Source organism: Bos indicus, chromosome 9, assembly GCF_029378745.1.
Source record: "Bos indicus isolate NIAB-ARS_2022 breed Sahiwal x Tharparkar chromosome 9, NIAB-ARS_B.indTharparkar_mat_pri_1.0, whole genome shotgun sequence".
NCBI lineage: Eukaryota > Metazoa > Chordata > Mammalia > Artiodactyla > Bovidae > Bos > Bos indicus.
The window spans coordinates 39,316,187-39,338,467 of record NC_091768.1 but is presented as its reverse complement, the minus strand read 5'-3'; the positions used below and the strand labels follow the sequence as shown (position 1 = coordinate 39,338,467).

General features: G+C 36.2%; 1 protein-coding gene across 5 annotated transcripts in view; it reads right to left on the bottom strand.

Annotated features, from left to right (window-relative positions):
• REV3L (REV3 like, DNA directed polymerase zeta catalytic subunit) overlaps positions 1–22,281 on the bottom strand; it is a 178,244-nt gene that overhangs the window by 37,655 nt on the left and 118,308 nt on the right. For all 5 annotated transcript variants that reach the window (XM_070795488.1, XM_070795489.1, XM_019967201.2 and 2 more), the window contains 5 exons: positions 21,154–21,346; positions 19,189–19,300; positions 12,758–12,873; positions 9,876–9,994; positions 1,249–1,367 (listed from right to left, as the gene is read on the bottom strand). In XM_070795488.1, coding sequence (XP_070651589.1) covers positions 1,249–1,367; positions 9,876–9,994; positions 12,758–12,873; positions 19,189–19,300; positions 21,154–21,346 — 659 coding nt within the window. The remainder of the gene's footprint in view (positions 1–1,248; positions 1,368–9,875; positions 9,995–12,757; positions 12,874–19,188; positions 19,301–21,153; positions 21,347–22,281) is intronic.

The window sequence follows — 22,281 nt, the reverse complement described above, 5'->3', positions numbered from 1 at the left end:
GCCTAGGAGAACAGGAACTCTCAAAGACTAACTCTGGGCCTGGGAAGTGAATAATCCCCCTGTCTCCACTCTGAGCCTTACACAGAGTAACAGCAGCAGCAGCCATCCACTCATTAAGCCTGACTTTTCCATACACTGGAAAAAGGAGAATGACCATTGATTCCTCATCAGAAATAATGACGCCACAGGAAAAGGGAATAAAATCTTTACAGCAGTGAAAGAAAAAGAATTCTCAACTCCAGAATTGGTGAAAATATCATTCAAATATAAGGGGGAGATGAAGACATTTTTAGATAAATAAAGGCTGAGAGAATTTGTTTCCAGCAAATTTGCAGTTCCAGAAGAACTGCAAAGAAAACAATTCAGCAGTGTCTTAAAAGATTAAACATGCTAATCATGTGACCTGGAAATTTCATTCCTAGAGAAATGAAAACGTATGCATACAGTTTTATTCACAATAGCCTCAGACCAGAAACAACTCAACTGTCCCTCAACAGGTGACTGGGTAAACTGTGGTATCCTCATACAAATGATTATTATTTAGTAACATAAATAGGAACAAACTTTGGTTTGTGTAACATGGTTGAATCTCAACATGCTGAGTTTCTTAAAAGAAGACAGACACAGAAGGGTAGTCTGTAAATAATTCTAATAATACAAAGTTCTAAAACTGCAAAACTAATCTATAGTAATAGAAATTCAATTTGTACTTATGTGGGTGGTTAAGGAATAGTTAGATTAATGACAGCTGTATATGGGAATTTTCTGGGTGTTAGAAATGTTCTTTATCTTGACTGGGCTAGTGATTACAGGGTGTATACATTTTTCAAAGTCACTGCACAATATACTTTAAATGTGTACATTTTATTGTATATAAATTATACTCCAGTAATAGGGCTTCCCTGATAGTTCAGTTAGTAAAGAATCTGCCTGCAATGCAGCTGAGACCCCGGTTCAATTCCTGGGTCAGGAAGATTCACTGGAGAAGGGATAGGCTACCCACTCCAGTATTCTTGGGCTTCCCTTGTAGCTCAGCTGGTAAAGAATCCACCTGCAATGCAGGAGACCTGGGTTGGGAAGATCCCCTGGAGAACAGAAAGGATACCCACTCCAGTATTCTGACCTAGAGAATTCCATGGACTGTATAGTCCATGGGATCACAAAGAGTTGGACACAACTGACTGACTTCCACTTTCACTATTGATTTTTAAAAAGAGATATTATCCTCTTTAGAATTATAAACATTACCTGTATAGATCTGTCTTGTTATCAAACCAATCTGATAAGACTCGAAAAGTAAAGAGGGGAAAACGCTGATGAAGAACATGAAAGCTCACATTTTCAAAGGTGTAGTTATTTAGAGCCACCTAGGAAAAAAAAAAAAAGAAAAACTCCATTATAACAACACTCATACTTACATGCGAATTTGTTTCTAAAAGATTCTAAATATTAGTTCTAACTTTTCATATGATATGAAAGCTACTTGTAAAAATAATCTGTATTACAGTTTAATCACAATTAATTTAAAACTATGTAGACACTGCCTACTGGACAGAAATGTTTGTACTAAATTAACATTTAATTGGAAAAATAATCAGACCTGTAAGATTCAACTTGGTCATATAATACTTACTTCAGAGATTCCAGTTCTTATCACTTCTGTTTATATCTATGCCAATAAAAATACTGACAAACAGATTATTTTCAAGCAAGTTAATTTTTTGTTCTTCCCATACTTACTTTCTGGTCCTGGATGACAGGCTGATTAACATGCTCCCACAGATTCAAGAATGTAAGTTACCTAGTTAAAGGCAGGCATTCATCCTGCTCACAAGAATTACATCAGTACTAAGACCCAATACATGGACATTATAGGGTCACTTAACTTCATCCCCAAAGCAAAAGATTAAAAAGAAATGGCAGAAATGTTTCTTTATCTTCAAAATATGTAAGTGAAAACTGTGTTACTGGGAAAAGAATACTAGAAAAGGGTCCAAATTCACAAAAACATACCTCTAGCTAGATGATCTCTCATAAATACCTACAAGACACAGCAATCTAGACAAAGACAGTTATTTCACTGTAAATGAAAATTATGGAATCAGCAGTCACCATTCTTAGGGCAGATTGGGGTTGTGAGGAACAGTTCAAATAGCACTTCACATTTGTATATAACCATCTTCAAATACTTTCTTTTCTACCTCTACAATCCAACAAGTACAAAACAGAGACTGAATGTTAAGCTCATCTCAGTCCAGTGACCCAAACTGGTCTCACTTTATCTACAATTTCTATCAATCTCCAGAAAAACAGCACCAAAATGTGGCATATTTCATGGAGTGTATGTATGTAACTTACACCTGGACACACAGACTTTTAAACTTTGGAATGAGCCTATTTATTATAAAGTCACCAGTATAAAACAGATAATAACACATTATCTTGGAAGTAAATTACTACCATTTTTAAAAAAATTGGTATTGCCCTGGAGTACTTCCCTCAAAAATAAATGAATAACTCATTATCAAATCCCCATACTTGAATGACTCTTGTACATGTTAATGAATATTTTAATTTAGTTTAAAATTTTTTTCTATTTAGTTTCATAGAAAATGGAACCAAATATCTGACCTCAGGTAGTTACATGATTACCTAATACAGAGTACAGCACTTCAGACCAAACCAATACTTCTGCTAGAGTATACATCATCATTATAACAAGCAAAAAATCTCTCCAGAAAAAATCACCTGGCAGATCTTTCATTATGGGAAGACTTGAAGTCTCCTATGTAATAAGTTGATCTATAAGGATTAACTGGGAGATTCTGTGACCTCAAACTACACTTAAATAAAATTTTAGAAATTGGTCTGTAATACCTGAGGCAGATGGGAGACTTATGTTCTGAGTTGATTTTATTTCAAATAGATTAAAATAGATAAAATAGTTTATTTCATAAATTGGATTAAGGCTAAAATATTATAACCTTGTAGCACCGACTCTACTTTGGGTCTTATTAGGGTCACAAAAGTGTAAAAATGCTCAGCTATAATCCCAGCTATAAGTAAAATTAAAGAAAAGAAAACATGAAGTCTAAAATTAAGATACTTGGAATGTTTCTAATCTTTAGTGTGGTTTACTCCACAAGTTGACATATGAATCTAAAAGTAAGAATTAGGAGTTTGTTATTTGTTTTACAAGGCAATCTAAGTGAGTTAAACATTGGAATAATGTATTATGTACAACAGATCAAAGCCAGAACTAATATAAAGGAAGAAAGTGTTGTAGTCCTTGGCCATTTATTTACTAATAAAGGAATCGGCTGATGAGAGGTATGATTACACTTTTCCATTCATAGAGTCAATGTGCAATATACAATGGTTAGTCACTTCAGAAACAAATTCTTCAGAATGGGGAGAGGCAATCAGAGAATCACTGCAGGGGAGCCAGGAAACAAAGAGGAAAGGGACAAAGAGGAAGGAGACAATGAGGAAGTGCCTGGGCCCTATTATTCTACCACCTTACTCTCTCAGTTGTTCCTCACTTCCCCAAAGTCTTCAATTACAAGTTCTGATTGACATAAACTTTATACAGAAATGCCAGGCTGGATGAAGCATAAGCTGTAATCAAGATTGCCAGGAGAAATATCAACAACCTCAGATATGCAGATGATACCACCCTTAAGCCAGAAAGCAAAGAAGAACTAAAGAGCCTCTTGATGAAAGTGAAAGAGGAGAGTGAAAAAGTTGGTTTAAAGCTCAACATTCAGAAAACTAAGATCATAGCATCTGGTCCCATCACTTCATGGCAAACAGATGGGGAAACAATGCAAAGAGTGACAGACTTTATTTTTTGGGCTCCAAAACCATTGCAGATGGTGACTGAAGCCATGAAATTAAAAGACGTTTGCTCCTTGGAAGAAAAGTTATGACCAACCTAGACAGCAGATTAAAAAGCAGAGACATTACTTTGCCAACAAAGGTCTGTCTAGTCAAGGCTATGGTTTTTCCAGTAGTCATGTATGGATGTGAGAGTTGGACTATAAAGAAAGCTGAGCGCCAAAGAATTGATGCTTTTTAACTGTGGTACTGGAGAAGACTCTCAAGAGTCTTCCCTTGGACAGCAAGGAGATCCAACCAGTCCATCCTAAAGGAAATCAGTCCAGAATATTCACTGGAAGGACTGACGCTGAAGCTGAAACTCCAATAATTTGGCCACCTGATGCCAAGAGCTGACTCACTGGAAAAGACCCTGATGCTGGGAAAGATTGAAGGTGGGAGGAGAAGGGGATGACAGAGGATGAGATGGTTGGATGGCATCACTGACTCGATGGACGTGGGTCTGGGTGAACTCCGGGAGTTGGTGATGGAAAGGGAGGCCTAGCGTGCTGCAGTCCATGGGGTCACAAAGAGTCGGACACGACTGAGCTAAACTGAACACAAATTTATAGTGAACCCATGAATTGTAATGTATGCATACATCCATTTAACCACCACATAGATGAAGAAATTTCTAGGGCACTGAAAGGCTGCCTTGTGCCCTTTCCCACTCAGTACTCACCAAAGTTATAGTCTAGGCTTGTTCATTTTAAAACTTCATATTTCCATACTTTAAATGGAAACATTTAACATGTACTATTATTTATCTGGTTTCTTTTGGTCAAAATTACCTTTGAGATTCAATAGCTGTTCAGTGCGACAATATTCCATCGTTCTTCATTGCTAGGTGGTATTCTTTCATTACAGCTGCTTACTCTGTACCCTACTAGACACCAGTTATTGGTGACAAGTCTATCTCCCATAGTGTTCTTTGACAGCAGGAACATCTCTGTACATCCTTCCCACTCACTTCTCACTCTGCACCAAGACTCAACAGTGATCTGTCTTTCCTCTAAATGTATATATCATTTATGTCTCATTTGGCTCTTATATGCCTGTAGGGTCAGTGACAGATGGTCTATCAAAACCATATATATGGGAGATATGTGTATACATACACATCACTGCCCACCCCGACACTCATTTCAAACATGCTCTATGTGCCCAGAGAACTTTTTATCTGACTACTCCTCCTTAGCATCTGATTCCTCTGTTTCTCAAAATGTTTTCATTCACAAAAACGTGCTTGCATCAACCCTGCTGGCTCTCTCCATTTACTTCTCAGTGAGCTCATCCACACTCTAATGTGACTTCCAAGGCTGTACCTCTCATCCAGACTCTACCCCATAATTGGGACTTTCCTACTTAAATGTCTGTTGAGTATATTTACATGGATATATGACTGATATCTCATGCTCATTATTCTTAATCTTCAGTTTCCCATCTAAACGTGATCTTAAACCATCTATGTCAGAACCCGGATAATCATTCTCGACACATCTTCATTTGTTTGTACATCCAATTCTTGCATACTCTCTAAACTGTTTTGTGAATCCTGATATCACTGTCAACTTTCATTTGAGGAACTACAATAATGTTCTTACTGGTTTCCTTACCTCTGGTCTTCTCCCCTTCTACACAACTACCAGGAGACAAGTCTCTGAGATAAAATCACATCAGTGCCTCTGTATTACCTTAACCAACACAACGATCATACTCTGAGACCTGTGATTACCAGTAATTGTATCCTCTCCATAATTTCATGCAATCCATCCTCTTAACACTGTCTCCTTCTGGTTTACTCCCCTTGGTGCCTTGACCTCTTTGCTCCTAACCTAGCTCAATTTCACAGTCAATTATCATAATCCTAACCTCACACTAACATTTGGTTCTCTGCCCCCTCTTGATTCCTTTGTAATTAATTCAATTTTAGCAAAAACATAATTCTTTGCCTGCAAGCTGTGATGAAATCTAAACCTCTGTTACTCTGTACTTGAATCTGTGAATCTGAACAGTTGGCAGGTATCACTTTACTTTCCTGATGCAAATCTCAATTGGGTAGCCTAGCTTCTATATTTTCTTAATTAACCATTCTCAAATTCCCCTAGATGACACTTCTCTCTTCAAACCCAGAGAGCCCCTCCATACTGCTCACTCTCAGCTAAAAACAGTGTTTCTTATTTCAGAGAGAAAACTGAAGCAGGGGCTTCCCTTGTGGCTCAGTAGTAAAGAATTTGCCTGCCAATGCAAGGGGTCATGGGTTTGATCCCTGACCTGAGAAGAACCCACATGTCGTGGAGCAACTAATTCCATGCGCCACAACTATTGAGCCTGTGCTCTGCAAGGAGACGCCACCACGAGAAACCTGCATGCCACAATCAAGAGTAACCCCCGCTCGCTGCAACTAGAGGAAAGCTCAAGCAGCAACAAAGACCCAGCACAGCCAATAATAAATAAAAATTTAAAAATTATTAGAAAAAAGAAAACTGAAGCAACAAGATGAGAGCTTACACAAATTGTCACCCTCACATCTACCCACCTAACAACATCTGCCATGATAGTCTGCCTTCTTGCCTGCTAAAATAGAGGAAACAGCTATACCCTTAATCTTAATATAAAACTTAACTTGATCTAAATCTAAAACAGATCTGCCCAGATCTGTGCACTAGAGATGGCGTTCTGTAATAGCTGTTGAACTGAATCAGTTCAATATTTGTTGAAACTGATCTATTTCCAACCTACTTTGCAAATTCTTGAAAAGCCTGGATTAAGTTGATATCTGGAAGTCCTCTAAATAAAATCCTTTGGGGGAAGAGTCATTTATTCTTTCATTCACTCAGTCAACAAGTATATCATGAGCACTATTAAGAGGCACTTTGTTACTGAGGATTCGGAGTCTAGAGGGAATAACAGTAATTCCATGTTAAAGTTACGTAGGACAGTGAAAACTATTAATAGTATATTAAAAAAATAAAATAAATTTTAAATCCAAAGTAACATTTAAAAAAAAGATATCCATTCAGCTGTAAATTGTATCTGGGTGGTGCAACTGTTGTTGAGGTGTCCTAGAAAGAACAAGGGGGTTTCACTTTCACTTTACAAACTCTTCTGTTTTTTTAAAATAGAAAATATAAATTATTTTTAATAAAGAATATATTAAAAACAAATATAAAGACTAAAGAAAACAATAATAGAGTTAGAAATAGCTGAGTGCCATAGGGAGACACAAAGAAATAAAGATAAAAAGGAGCTTCTGGAACTGTTTAAATCCATAAAAAATAGTCTAAGGGCCTCTAATAATTATAAAGAAATTCTTAGGGCCAAAATCATAACCCTTAAAGTTCTGTACAACCTGAGATACAAGACAATACTTCCCACAAGTGTACTCAGAATTTCATGGAAATTTCCAAATTGCCAGGAGTACTTTGGGTTAGAAAAAAGTGATAATCTAATTTGGCTCATCTAGCAAAGTTCGGGGAGACCAGGATAAATTACCCTACTCATAACTTTCTCACAGTTGTTCCTCACAGATACAAAAAAAGAGCAGAGATGTTACATATTCAGCCTAGAGTTAGAGAAAGCCCTTGACCTTGAATCTTCCGTAAGGACTAAAAAAAGCCCTGAACTTTGAAAAAAATACTTACTCTTTAAACTGCAATTTTTTAAGCTACGCTATGCTATGCTAAGTCACTTCAGTCGTGTCTGACTCTGTGCGACCCCACAGACAGCAGCCCACCAGGCTCCCCCGTCCCTGGGATTCTCCAGGCAAGAACACTGGAGTGGGTTGCCATTTCCTTCTCCAATGCATGAAGGTGAAAAGTGAAAGTGAAGTCGCTCAGTCGTGTCCGACTCTTAGCGACCCCATGGATTGCAGCCTACCAGGCTCCTCGGTCCATGGGATTTTCCAAGCAAGAGTACTGGAGTGGGGTGCCATTGCCTTCTCCGGATTTTTTAAGCTAGTAACTGATAATTGTTAGAGCTGCCTTTTGGATCTTCAGGAATGAAAAGACCCCTAAAACTAAGACTCGATGATTTAATTTTGTGTTTATACACTTATGTGTTCATTCCAGGCAATATCAGAGACTAAAGTTTGAAATATATAATAGAATATATGAAACAAATACATCATAATCTCTGTACCTTTCATATCCTGTGCTGTGTCACTAGGAATTGCAGTTGACCCTTGAACAATACAGGGGTTAGGGGCACTGACCCTCATGCAGTTGAAAAACCTGTTTATAACTTTACAGTTAGCTCTTCATGTCTGCATATCTGCATTGCAGATTCAACCAATCTGTAGACTGTATAATACTGCAGTATGTATTTATTGGGGAAAAAAAATTCGCCAATAAGTGGATCTGTTTAGTTCAAAGCTATGTTGTTTGAGGGTCAACTGTATTTTTGAAATCACTGGGGCATTGATTATTGTACTGACAATATTTTAAGAAGAAACAACAGGATAAAATTATCCTCAAGTAGATAAATATATGGTACATTTTCAAATTAGATAAAATGTGAGCATAACTTCAGGTCTATGGGGCAGAGAGAGAATAAAAATGGGAAGGCTTTGCTGCTGGCTCAGTGGTAAAAAAAAAAAAAAATCTGCCTGCTAATGCAGGAGACACAAGTTCCATCCCTGGTCCGGGAAGATCCCATATGCTACAGAGCAAGTAAGCCTACGTGCCACAACTACTGAGCCTGTGCTTAAGAGCCTGGGAACCGCAACTATTGAGCCCACATACCACAGCTACTGACGGCTTTGTGCCCTAGAGCCCATGCTCTGCAACGAGACCATAATGAGAAGCCCTCCCACCTCACCTAGAGAGTAGCCCTCACTCACAGCAACTAGAGAAAAGCTCGAGCAGCAAAGACCCAGCACAGCCATAAATAAATGAATGAATAAATAAAATTATTTTTAAAAACAAGAATACCTAAATTTGATATTAAGAGTGTATTTCCTTATCTGGAAGAATTACTGTGTGATAGGTCCCAAAAGAATTGCAGAGAACATGCCTGGAAATTCAAATTTTTATATAAACCTAGAAGAGCCTGAAAAGATCACAACAAATAATAAGTGTACATTAGAAATAGAATGTAGTTTCAAAAGGAAGTAGTTGAAGAACAGAATCCTCTTTAAAATATAAACATTTTATCTGATATTTTAAGTCCAAAATCTGAGAATAGACCAATTTATTGTACATATCTTTTTTCTTACATTTTTGGTGAGTGTGATTGCATATTAGTAAGATAGTTTCATATTACCAAAACTCCTTATCTGGGTCTCCAAAGACCCAACTGGAATGTGCTATTAACTATTTCCAAGTACTGTCTTTCTAGTATTTCTTGTTGAGTTGCTAAGTTGTGTCCAAATCTTTTGTGACCCCATGGACTAGCCAGATAGGCTCCTCTGCCCATGGGATTTCCCAGGAAAGAATACTAAAGTGGGTTGCTATTTCCTTCTCCAGGGGATTTTCCCTGACCCAGAGATCAAACCCATGTCTCTTGCATTGGCAAATGGATTCTTTACCACTGAGCCACGAGGGAAGTCCCTTTCTAATTCAGCTAGGTTTTAAATATCCTAATTTCAAAAAGTTCTTTCCCACGTCTACACTAAATTTTTCTTACTGTAATAAATTAAGAAGGCCAAGTTGAATTTATCTGGCCTTGTGAAAAAAGGATTTCAGAGCAAAAAGTGACAAAATTATACAACATTCCATACATACAAGATAACATTTTATGACAGCTATAGACTTACATAGCCAATGCTATTTGTGCTTAGACAGAAACAGGGTAAAAATCATCAATAATGAAGTTAAGTACTTTTATAGCTTTGCATTTTAGAAAGTAGTTTTTGTTTTTGAAACACTTAAGTATAATAAAAGTAATTCACAAGGAAGCATATACTACATAGGAAGCTATACTAATGTTCTATAATGATTAAATCATTACACTGATCTAATCTCTTACTTCCAAACCAAATTTCAGATAAAGTACCTTACCTCATTTCTCATGATTCTCCAAAGATTTAGTGTAATTCGGCCAACAATATTTATCTCACTCATTACATCTGATCCATACTCATCTCTTTCGGCTGCAAATCTATTCTCAGTTTTGTCATCTATAGAAATAAATACAGACTGCGTCAGGACTCACAGAAATCAAATTTCCAAGCGAACCGTAAGAAAATGAGAATAATAAAAATGAAGATGAAGATTAAGGATTAAATGTAATTCACAGTCTATTCTGTATTAGACTTAAGAGAATAATCATTATTTTGATAGGTTTTTCTGTCCTCTAAGTTATGAAAGAATTTTGTGAAATAAATGTATCTGAAAACTGTACATATTTTTAACAATAAAACATATATATATACATATGTATTTTTAAAATAAATCCTTTTCTCTTTAAATATGATAATTACATGCTATTTTTATGAATACCTAATATCACATCATTCTTTGGTGTTTGGATGAAAAACATTTATTATGAAACTTGTCATCTCTTGCAAAAAAAAAATGGTAGAATTTTTAACCTAAACAATTCTCTGAAAATTTGTTGACGTTAATTAATGATGTTCGTATTGAGGATGAAATTCTATTAACTATATATAAAGAACTAGTTGAAGAGTACCTCTTATAGCATATAGACTTCTGAGTTTAGTTTTTCTAAGTGATAATTATATCTAGAATAGAAATCAAAATGTGTTTCCAGTATATAACACTGGGTATAAATGAATGTTGTTGATTAGAGGCTCTGGAATAACAAGTATATTCATCAACTCAATGACATCAGTTTGAGCAAACTCCAGGAGATAGTGAAGGACAAGGAAGCCTGGAGTGCTGCAAGTCCATGGGGTCGCAGAGAGTCAGATACAACTGAACTAAACAATGGTATTTGAATGTCTGTTGAGTCCAAGAACTTTATTTTAATACAGCTACTTTATTATGTTTGTACTATAGTGCAAAATAAAAATTGTACTTTCTACTCAGAAATGTTTTATCTTGCCCCAGGTCATGTAGTAACAAAAACTAGTATTCTAAACCTGGGTTAGTTGATTATAAAGACAATGTAGACACACCTACCACTCTTCTTTATTTTAGAGACATAATGCTTAAAAGATTTGTTCAAATGTATAGCATAGTGATTTAGCATGTTTGCAGATTATATTCCATTATAGTTTATTACAAGATAATGGGTACAATTTCCTGTGCTCTACTGCATGAAACTAACACTATATTATAAATCAATTTAAAAAAAGGTTTCAGCTTAACACCTACATAATGTTTATTACATTCTCAGGCTCTGTTCTCAGTATTTTACAATCACCCTATGAGATAAGTTCCATTACATCCCCATTTTACAGATGAACAAACTGAAGTATCGATAGGTTAAGTAATCTATCCTGTTGGACATCCAAATCCTGTTGGCCAGGGCTCGAACCCAGGTCATCTTTCTGCAGAATGAACTGTTTACCACTAGTGCTCTTTACTAGGCTTCCTTAAATCATGCCCTTTCTACCGTTTCATGCCACTTCATAAGTGGTTTCAGGAATGTTCTAAAAGGACAGGAAGTTTCATTTCATTATTCTGAAGTCATATACCTTGTTACAAATTAATCAACTAGAAAGTGCACTGAACACTCATGCTACCTATTCTCAATGTTCAGAACCCTATCCCCAATGAAATGATGTAAAAACTGAAATGTATCACTATTCCTCGCTCAAGGGACACAGAAGCTACAAAAAATTAATTCCATGAAAAGCTAAAAGCAGCTATCTTTTTATCCTAAGATTTTGCAAAGCTCAAAATATTTGCTGTCCTTGAATCTTCTGGCTTCAACCCTTCTCTTTCTGTTTACCAACACTTTGGATATTTTGTTGACTTCATAACCCCTTTCAGGAGGTATCTTGATTGGTTTTACTAATCTTCTATTTGACCTTTAAGCCTCTGGAACTATATGCTACTTTGTCCTAGTCAGACTTGTGTGTGTGTTGGGGGGGGAGGGGGCCTTTAAAACAAAGTTATTAAAAATTTGGTAACTATAAAGAAAACATAATTTTAAAAATGCTTTAAAAAAACGAATTTTGGTATGAATGTTATTATTGTCTCCCTCTTCAATTAGAATAACACTTTTGAGGAACAGACTTCAAAATTCATGTAATTTTTTAGCCTGATACCCCCCCCCCCAAAAAAACAAGTTAGTATTTCTCTACCATCTCCTCCTCCCTCACCAAATAGATAAAACATAGAAACAGACAAATAAAATTATGGTATGCCAAGTCAAAGAAATGTTTTGTACTTCATAATGATTATAAAGACTATCTCATAAAGCAGAAAAATACTTTTGTTAAAATAATGTAAAAATGGGATATATGTATGATTAAAATTACATAAAAAATAAAGATCTGTATTCTTTTGTTTGTTTTTTAGTCACTAGTTGTGTCCCACTCTTTCGTGACCCCATGAACTGTACCCGCCAGGCTTCCCTGTCCATGGGATTTCCCAGGAAAAGAATACCGGAGCAAGGTGCCATTTCCTTCTCCAGGAGATCTTCCTAACCCAGGAATCAAACCCATGTTGCCTGCACTGGCACGCAGATTCTTTATCACTGAGCCAGTAGGGAAGCCCAAAAGACCTACGTATGTATATGAAAAATGACTGAAAGGAAAATAAACAACAGGTATACTAACGGTATCTATAGCAGTGATTACAGTATTTTTCTTTCACTTCTCTTGATTTTTAAATTTTTATATAGTGGAGTTATGATAGTATCTAGAACTTACACAATTTAGTATTAAAAATTAGGCTAGAGCAATACTCTTGTCTTTATTTGTCCATAATTTGCTCTGTAGCTGAACAAACAAACATTCACAGTGTCCTACCTGGCACCCGAGAGATCATCTGGCATAAGTCAACACTGAGTGCAGCCGCCCTCTGTAAGAGGTAACCCCAGGAATGCATCTGAATCTCATATCCTATAAGAATATCAGGATCATACCTGAAGAAGAAATGAGAAAATTAAACCTTTAACCAGAAGGACTGCTTCTTCATTAAACAAACTACAAAATTAAAAATCTATTTTTTATTGTATTTCTCAGGAAATATTATATTTCTCAGGGAAAGGGTGATATAGTGTTTACCTATAGAATTTCTATATAGGAAGGAATGGGGCATTTAGAGTTCTAAGTTTGAAGCTACTTTTGTAAAGCAAAAGTAGTTTCTACTTAGATTAGGTGTTTACTTGATATGACTTGAGAAAGAGGCTGCTAAAAATTGGGGTGGGAGGCAAGCATTACCAGTTAAATGCATGAATGAGGGTAAAATTGAGATATAATGTGGGCAGGGGTGGGGTGAAGTATGAGGGCATGTGTGGATACTATTTTGAAAATGATCTCCCAGGTCATTCTGTTGTCACTTTCTACCCCTCTATGCTCTACTGTCCTTAAACAGTTGTAATACTGAGAAAGAAATGGAAACTTCTTCCTTTCCCTCCAATTTTAGTAAAGACTTTGTCCTCACATAAAGAAAGGCCTCAACAATGACAAGTTTGCCTCTAAACTTAAGAGAAAGGTGACTTAGTTTAATGGGAGAATGAAATATTAATAGGGATAAGATTAATGTGGGGAAGCTAAACAGCAAAAACTAGGCAAAAAATGTGCTCGCTGTGGTCACACGGTTGCACTGGTAAAGTGACAATCTGCATCTAACTCAGAAGGAGCCATTTTGTACTTCTGAGGACTTTCACATGACCACCATAAAAAAAAGTTCGATTATAGAACACAAGAAAATAGCAGGAAGATTTACTTTCATAGGAAACCTGTGTGGGCAAGACAAGAACTGACTATAGTCTTAAGTGGAAAACAAAAACTTCTGAGCAACAAATACTGCAATGCTGCTATCAGATCAGAGTTCCTAAATTACTTTGATTGTTGTACTGTGCTGTGCTTAGTCATTCAGTCATGTCTGACTCTTCGCAACCCCATGGACTGTAGCCCGCTAGGCTCCTCTGTCCATGGGGATTCTCCAGGCAAGAATACTGAAGTGGGTTGTCATGCCATCCTCCAGGGGATCTTCCCAACCCAGGGATTGGACCCAGGTCTCCTGAATTGCAGGCGGATTCTTTATTGTCTGAGCCACCAGCGAAGCCCAAGAATACTGGAGTGGGCAGCATATCCTTTCTCCAGGGGAACTTTCCAACACAGGTATCAAACTGGGGTCTCCTGCATTGCAGGCAGATTCTTTACCAGCTGAGCTATCAGGGAAGCCCCTGATTGTTGTATTAGTATTTATAAAAGCCAAAAAGCAGAGTAAAAGATAACAAAAATTTGTAAAGTTGGGTTTCACATAACTGCCTTCAAAGTCATTCTGAATTATGGAATGACCAACCTGCCAGATTATATCACTTAACACTTGAACCATTTTCTAATATTCTGTCATTCTTCCACAGCCATTTTCTTTAAAAGGGTATTTAATTACCTTAGTTTGTACTTTGACAACAAAAATAAGAGTATCACATATATGTCCTTATTTTTAATCCTGAAGGATTTAGTGGCTGATGTCAAAAGAACTAGGTTTGAACCTCTGCAATAATATTCTTTTCATTTTTCCTATTCATTAAGGGCCCTATAAAATACATTCCCTAATGTAAATTTCAATATCTGGTGATCTGCTTTTGATCCATTATTACACTACAGACTTACAAAGTAGCCTTCAAACTTATTAGGAGAAAAAGATAACATATATGCTTTCCTCTATATAAAAAGGACAAGAAATTTCTAAGAAAACCACTTAACTTAATAAAACTTATTAATCTAATACAACAGCCAAATGGACCTTTTCCCCAACCTATAAAAGTGTTTTCTTGGTAGAAAGTGCAATGTGGCTGGTAATTCTGGAACAAAGAGCAGGATTACAACGTAAGTGTGGAGAAGCTAAAGAAAGCAAAGGCTTATGCAACAATGTGGCTAAGACTTAGGCTCAGAGATCAGAGGTTAAGTGTAGACTGACTGATGCTAAAACTGAAACTCCAACACTTTGGCTACCTCATGCGAAGAGTTAACTCATTGGAAAAGACTCTGATGCTGGGAGGGATTGGGGGCAGGAGGAGAAGGGGACGACAGAGGATGAGATGGCTGGACGGCATTACCGACTCGATGGACATGAGTTTGAGGGAACTCCAGGAGCTGGTGATGGACAGAGAGGCCTGGCGTGCTGCAATTCATGGGGTTGCAAAGAATCGGACACAATTGAACAACTGAACTGAACTGATTCTTTAAAAGGAAGTCCAGAAAGGTCCTAGAGCCTTAAAAAAAGAGTCTCCCAAAACCATTCCTGCTCATTAGTCTTCTAAAATAGTATCCAGTATCTTAACACATCTTTTTGTTGATAGCAACTTCATCAACTCTTCCATTAATGTCAACGTCTTCTCAGAGCAAAGATGAACTAGCTGTATGATGAGTGCATCTCCCTGTAAAACTATGTAATGTCTAAACTTGAAAAACTTGGGCAGAAGTGTCAAGCGTCTCTAAAGATCATCAAGGATAGGAGATGTGAAGGATACACACACAAAAGAACCCGAAGCTGATAGCTTTAATACTTCTCATTTAGAACAGGCATTGCAATTTGGTCACAGTTAACTCTGAACATTCATTTTCATACCATTGGAGATCAAACCAATCAATCCTAAAGGACATCAACCCTGAACATTCACTGTAAGGGCTGTTGCTGAAGCTCCAATACTTTGTCAAGAGCCAACTCACTAGAAAAAACCCTGATGCTGGGAAAGACTGAAGGCAATAGCAGAAGGGGATGGCAGAGGATGAGATGGTTAGACTGCATCACAGACTCATTGGACATGAATCTGAGCAAACTCTGGGAGACAATGAAGGACAGAGAAGGCTGGCATGCTGCAGTCCATGGGGTTACAAACAGTCAGACATGACTTAGCAACTAAACAACGACAAGCATTCTGAACTTAAGAGAAGACTTTGGAAGGTTGCTGGAGTACCTATCATATACATTTCTAAGCATGAAGAGGATGCCAAATTATTACAGAGCTCTTCTGTTATAACTGTTACACAGTTCTTCCAATTTCTTCATCTGAATTTCTTTGACTCATGTAACATCTTATTATTGTAAGAATTATCTTTCCAATCAGCAACTTGCTCTGTTGTGGTAAATGGTTAATAGATTGATTCAATACACTTATTTTTTAATAGCTATGAAAATTTTTTCTCAGTTAACAAGTGTCTCTTGTAAACTACTACTGCTCAGAGATGACTGCTGAAAAAAACAAAAAGTTACCCTTAATGCTTCTCTTAATAGATTTATTAAAGATTTGGTTCTTTTAGAAAACCTGTGTCATTTCAACATTTTCAGATCTATCATGTATATATGTTTTGACCCAGAGGTTGTTCGGTCTTACAAGACTCTCAAAGCTGATAAGCTATCTGTTTCAAGTTCAAAGTTCCAAGGATTCCATATTTCTTCTGTGAAAACATTTGGTGACAGTAACAAAATCTTGGTAACTTGTTCTTTAATTTTTGTAAATTTTATTCACTCTACCAGGTTTCTGAAAGTTACAGAAAGAACAAGGTTGAGTAAATGCAATTAGTAGTAAAGAACAAAATTGTGGAGAGGGAGCACCAGAAACATGAAAACGATTTTATTTGCTTAGGCAGAAAAAAGTTGCTGCACAATTTATATTGCAGATAACACTAAGACCTGTACAGATGAGAGGTGGAAGAGCTCTAACTTGGGGAGTGGCAGCGAGCATCGGGAGAGGAGAAGGAATCATCTTGAAAACGAATTCTGAGGTTAAATGGATAGGAGGGACTAATGCATGGACTAGGGAAAAGAAAAAGGTAGGGCTCAAAACTTAAACTGTTTAAGTTAGGGAGGCTAGGGAAATGTATAAGTAATAGTTCAAGGAAATAGAGAAAGGTAAAAAATGTCTTTGACAAGAATATAGTGGATCTGGTTTTACTTGTTTAATAGCACTTTACATGACTTTACATGTTTGCCACCTGAGGAAGTAAATGAAAAAATAAAGACGATAAACCTCTTTGAGACTATGCATCTGTATTTAATTCAGTTTTATATTCAGCACCTAGCACTGTATTTTACAGAGTTGATACTTAAGTACTGACCAGGCTAAGAGTTTTATGTGCTTTATCACACTTAATTCTAATACCTATTACCCATTTTACAGATGAGGAAATTAAAGTTTAGAGAGATAAGCAACTTGTTCAAGACAAAGACAAAAAGACAGAGATGGCTGACTCCCAAGCCTATGCTCTTAGCAAAGCCTGTGTTAAGTAGGTACTCAACAAATGAGGTTTAAGAAGGAAATAACCTTTAAGGGAGTTGTTTGGAGTAATACATAAACAACATTACAGAATTGAAATGCTAATATTTAATTCTTCTTCTCTTCCTAGTAGCCATGTGATGTAGAGTAAGAACCAGCAGTTAATTTTGTTTTCTTTACTGCACTTTTCTTAACAACTAGTATAATTCACGTTATGGACATTTAAGAAAGTTACTACACTTGCAAATAACTGACAAGATTCTCAATGTTGGCAGGTACTCCTATTGCTAGGAATATACCTAACAAGGAGAACACAAGTCTACAAAGCCCAGGGACACTACTAGATATGCATTGGCCCACAAAATGGTATTTGACTAAAACTCTTACATGTTCCTTTTCCTAAGCTGCTTGCAGTATGAGCTCTGAAAGTACCTGACATGTTGACAAGCTGTGTGAGAAGATAAAAGATAGGACTGACAATGGTAAGACTCAAGTGGATGGGAATCCATCCAGTCGCCAGTGCTATAAATAGTAAAAATACATTCCTCTTTTTTCCTCCCTAGAGTGGTGGGGAGTAGCATATCATTTTTTCTTTTTTTGATGCTCTGACATCTAATTTTGTTTCTTTGAAAATGTTTTCTGGTGTTCTAATTTTCTTTCTTAAAAGATTCTTTTTAATTGAAGGGTAATTGGTTTACAATATTGTGTTAGTTTCTGCCATACATCAACATGAATCAGCCATACGTATACATACGGAGAAGGCAATGGCACCCCACTCCAGTACTCTTGCCTGGAAAATCCCATGGACGGAGGAGCCTGGTAGGCTGCAGTCCATGGGGTCGCTACAAGTCGGACATGACTGAGCGACTTCACTTTCATGCATTGGAGAAGGAAATGGCAACCCACTCCAGTGTTCTTGCCTGGAGAGTCCCAGGGACGGGGGAGCCTTGTGGGCTGCCGTCTCTGGGGTTGCACAGAGTCAGACATGACTGAAGTGACTTAGTAGTAGTAGTATACATATGTCCCATATCTCTTGAACCTCCCTCCCACCTCATCATACCCTTCTAGGTTCTAATTTTCAAAATAGATTGTGTTAACCCATTTGGGATTCAATCAGATGTTGAGTCAGTAAAATATCATCACTGATCTTTAATACAGTATATCATCTCACTTTTACAGGAAAAAGTTGTCCAAAGCAAAACAGAAAGGGTTGGGTTTAACAACGTGCTCAAGGACAGCTTTTATCCATACATCAGAATCCAAAGAGTTATTTTCCAGCCTGCTTTTAGGCATTTAAAAACCTAAACCTAGCAACAGGCAGAAGTTTTAAGTTTCTAGAAAAGTGAAACACATCGCTACTAAGAGTTATACTCTTGAGAACATGCAAAAGAGATTCACTTAATTGTTTTATTTTTAAATTAAAACAGCTTTGGTAAAACATTGTTTTCATACATTTTGACAAGATTCTACTATCAAGCATCAAAGCCAACATCAAATGGTCAAAAGAGATTTTTAAGAAATTATGTACACAAAAGGGTATGTACCAGATAGTCCTAGATTTATGAACAGATTATAATCCAAAATTTTGGAAATACAGATTTGTTTAGAACTCAGAAAACATTTTCTTAAAAAAAAAAAAAAAAAGTAAAAAGGTATTGAAATGGTGGTTCCTAGAGTAGAACCCTATTTAATCAATGATACAATTTAACTTTATAGTTATTATTTCATCACCACAGAAAAATGCTAAAATCTAACTGGAAAAAGCTAGAAGCTAAGCTAGTATTTGTCTTTCACTGGCCCCTCAGTCTTGAGAATAGAATATTCTTTTTTTTATCCCTAATCTGATGGAAATGATGATGGTGATTGGAGATGAGAGCAAAATCCTTTCTAGAATAACTTTTCTTTCAAGGGCCACAGGAAGTGACTCACTTTCTCTTTTTTACCTTCACCTACATTACTCAGCAATAGCACAAAAGGACTGGAAAAATCATAAAATAAAAACAATACCTCTTTATTATATTTGCAATTTCTTGAAAAAGTGTCTTCTCATCAGCAGCATAGGTAACTTGTAGTCCTGTGATTCCAGATCTAATAAGTAATGGGGTCTGATATCTGATATCTAAGAAATAAACAAAATGTTTATTATATATAATTGTGTTAAGTAATATTATCTTACTTTTGAGTAAAATTATACAACTAGAATATTTTAAAATAAGACAGCTTCCCCAAAGTAAACACATAATTGTTTCCTGAAAATTTTCTTAAAGGTTTTCTTTCTAGCACAATATGCAACTGAAAATTCAAATTTTATGTTTTCAGCTATTTTACTAAAAGTCTATATTCACAAAATTCCCTAGATAACATGTCACCCAAAAAGAAATTTTATTACTTTATCTCTTTTTATAGGAAGAGCTTTGCTTAGTAGAAAATATTTTAATTAGTGGTATGCTGGAAAACGTTGACAAGCACCTCTCCATGGAGGGGGCGTTAGGGGGAGCCCTGATTTGTACTGCTTGCCTATTTCTAAGACATGAGAAATTCTGACCATGGCTAAATTCAAATTACCAATGTGACATCAACTACTTCAAAAAATTCATGAAAATTTAGCAACTGGCTCATGAGCTGGTACAAGCCGGCTCAAGCACATCATTGATTAAACTGCAAATTCCTGAACAGTTTTGTTCCGTTAAACCTTCCTCCTCAATTGACTGAATTCAGATATTACTATTTAAAACTGCCAAAGAACACTTGGTATTTTATAAAATGCCTTATGTGGTATCCTATATGAAAAACCTCTGAACTTAATGTATTTATGGAGAAATATCAACAAAATTGGAATATACTTTAAGTAGTTTGCAAGCCATTAACTTACAGTAGTAAGTTAAAAATTTTTTTAAAAAATTTTTGGCCACACTGCATGGCATGTGGGATCTTAGTTCCTTGACCAGGGATTGAACCTGTACTCCCTGCACTGGAAGGGTGGAGTCTTAATCACTGGACCACCAGGAAAGTCCATAACTTAACTTCTTAAAGCAAAGAAAAACTCTGTATTAGCAACAAAATACCAGCATGTATATATAAGGAGGACTGTCTACCCAACGTATAGATACAATATCATTTGAATTCAACAGTAACAATTAGTATTTTATATAATATTTAGATCAAATTAGATATGCTAATTGGAAATTTTATTAAGCTGTTTATATTGTACTGCTTCTAACTTCTAACAGTAATTCAAGAATAATGAATCTAAGACCAAATTATATACAACACCTCCTATTCCCACCTCAGCAAACATTTAGAGAGAAGTTCTTTTTTTAAGGCTAGCAAAACTTTATTACCAAAGTTTTATGAGCACAATATAAGAAATGAAAATTAAATGCCAGAATTCTTCATGAACATAGGTGCACGCATCCTAATATAACAATGGCAAACTGAATACAGCAATAGCTAAAACAATATACATCAAAGCCAAGGTGAATGTATCCTAGTATTTAAAGTTCTGTTTAACACCAGGGAATTAGTTATTTTAATCTGACACAATAAGACTATAAGATGTGCATGGTAGGAAACTCACAGATGCATAATCAACAAAATAGTACTATTTGAGGAAGTTCCTAACCATGAGGTAGAGAGGAGTTCTTTATGCTTGTTTGGTTTAGACCCTGAGCAAAGAAACTGCCCCAACACAAGGTTCTTCCTCCGGTGAAAGTGAAAGTGTTAGTCCCTCAGTCGTATCCAACTTTTTGGGACCCCCTGGACTGTAGTCTGCCAGGCTCCCTGGTCCACGGAATTCTCCAGGCAAGAATACCAGAGTGCCTAGGCATTTCCTTCTCCAGGGGATCTTCCCAATCCAGGGATCAAACCCAGACCTCCTGCACTGCAGGCAGATGCTTTACCGTCTGAGACACCAGGGAAGCCTACATACTTCCTAGGGTATGTAGGTATAAAATTAATAAAAATGATCAATACCTTGACTAGACACTGTCTTGTCTTTATCAATCACTATTACACCTGTGAGTTCTGTTTTGTCTGTATCCGGTAGTGGAGTGTCAGATGAGATGCAGTAGAACAGAGCACAGATTGGGTCAAATTCAGGATCTGGTTCTAAGTCTCGTCTAGTTCGAGCATGTAATTCCACACTGATTAGGGTAAGATTTTGTATCTATAAAAGGAAATAAATACCATGGTTTTAAGCATTTTTTTGAGACAAACTGAAAGTAGTATGTTTCACTAAGGCTCTGAGGAAATACATGTGTAAAATTACAGAAAAATGCTATATAGGACACATTCACAAATTAAAACTAGGTTTTTAGTTGTAAGATCAGATTAAATCAATTCATGTTTTTCTTTTAAAAACTCTCTCTAGAGTACATGCAGTGCCTCTCAATTTCTATTTGAGAAAGAATGACTAGGCCAAAAGGTACATTCAAAGCAAAGTCTATTACTTTTTACTTTCCATTCAGTTAACTATTGTTCTACCTGTACTTTAAACTCAAAAGAGTTCTACTTTTTAGTTTGAAACTCCTACTTGTTAATTCTCTGAGAGTTACTTAGACTTTCATATATAATAGACAATTTTTAAAATAGTTTTTCCTGAAAACAAAAATCATAAGAATTGTAAGATGTCAAACACAACAGCCAGTTTTTTGACCATGTACATTTTCTCTTTGACATGTAATCCAAAAAATGTAATATTTTTGCTTTTTACACTTAACTTCCTATGCCAATAAAAACACTTAACAGTAATCCTTACTTACTTCTCTAAGACAGAGTTAAGAATAAACTCTGGATAAGGAAAAAAGATATAGATTGGATTCATGATTACAGCTGGAATTATAGCCATTACTGTACCAGTGATATACAGATATCTGGCAGTGGAAAATAGGAGAGTACTGTTACAATACTGCAATTATTCAGGTCACCTTAATTTAATAAAGGATCTATATTTTGTATTTATCGTGCATGCCATCTGTTGAAATTTAAATGCAGAAATTCTCCTTAGCGATGGGAGTAGAATTTAGTAGGTATCTCTGGAGGACAACTAAATAATATCAATCAAAATTTTATAAGGACAGAACAAATTAGTGGTTACCACTG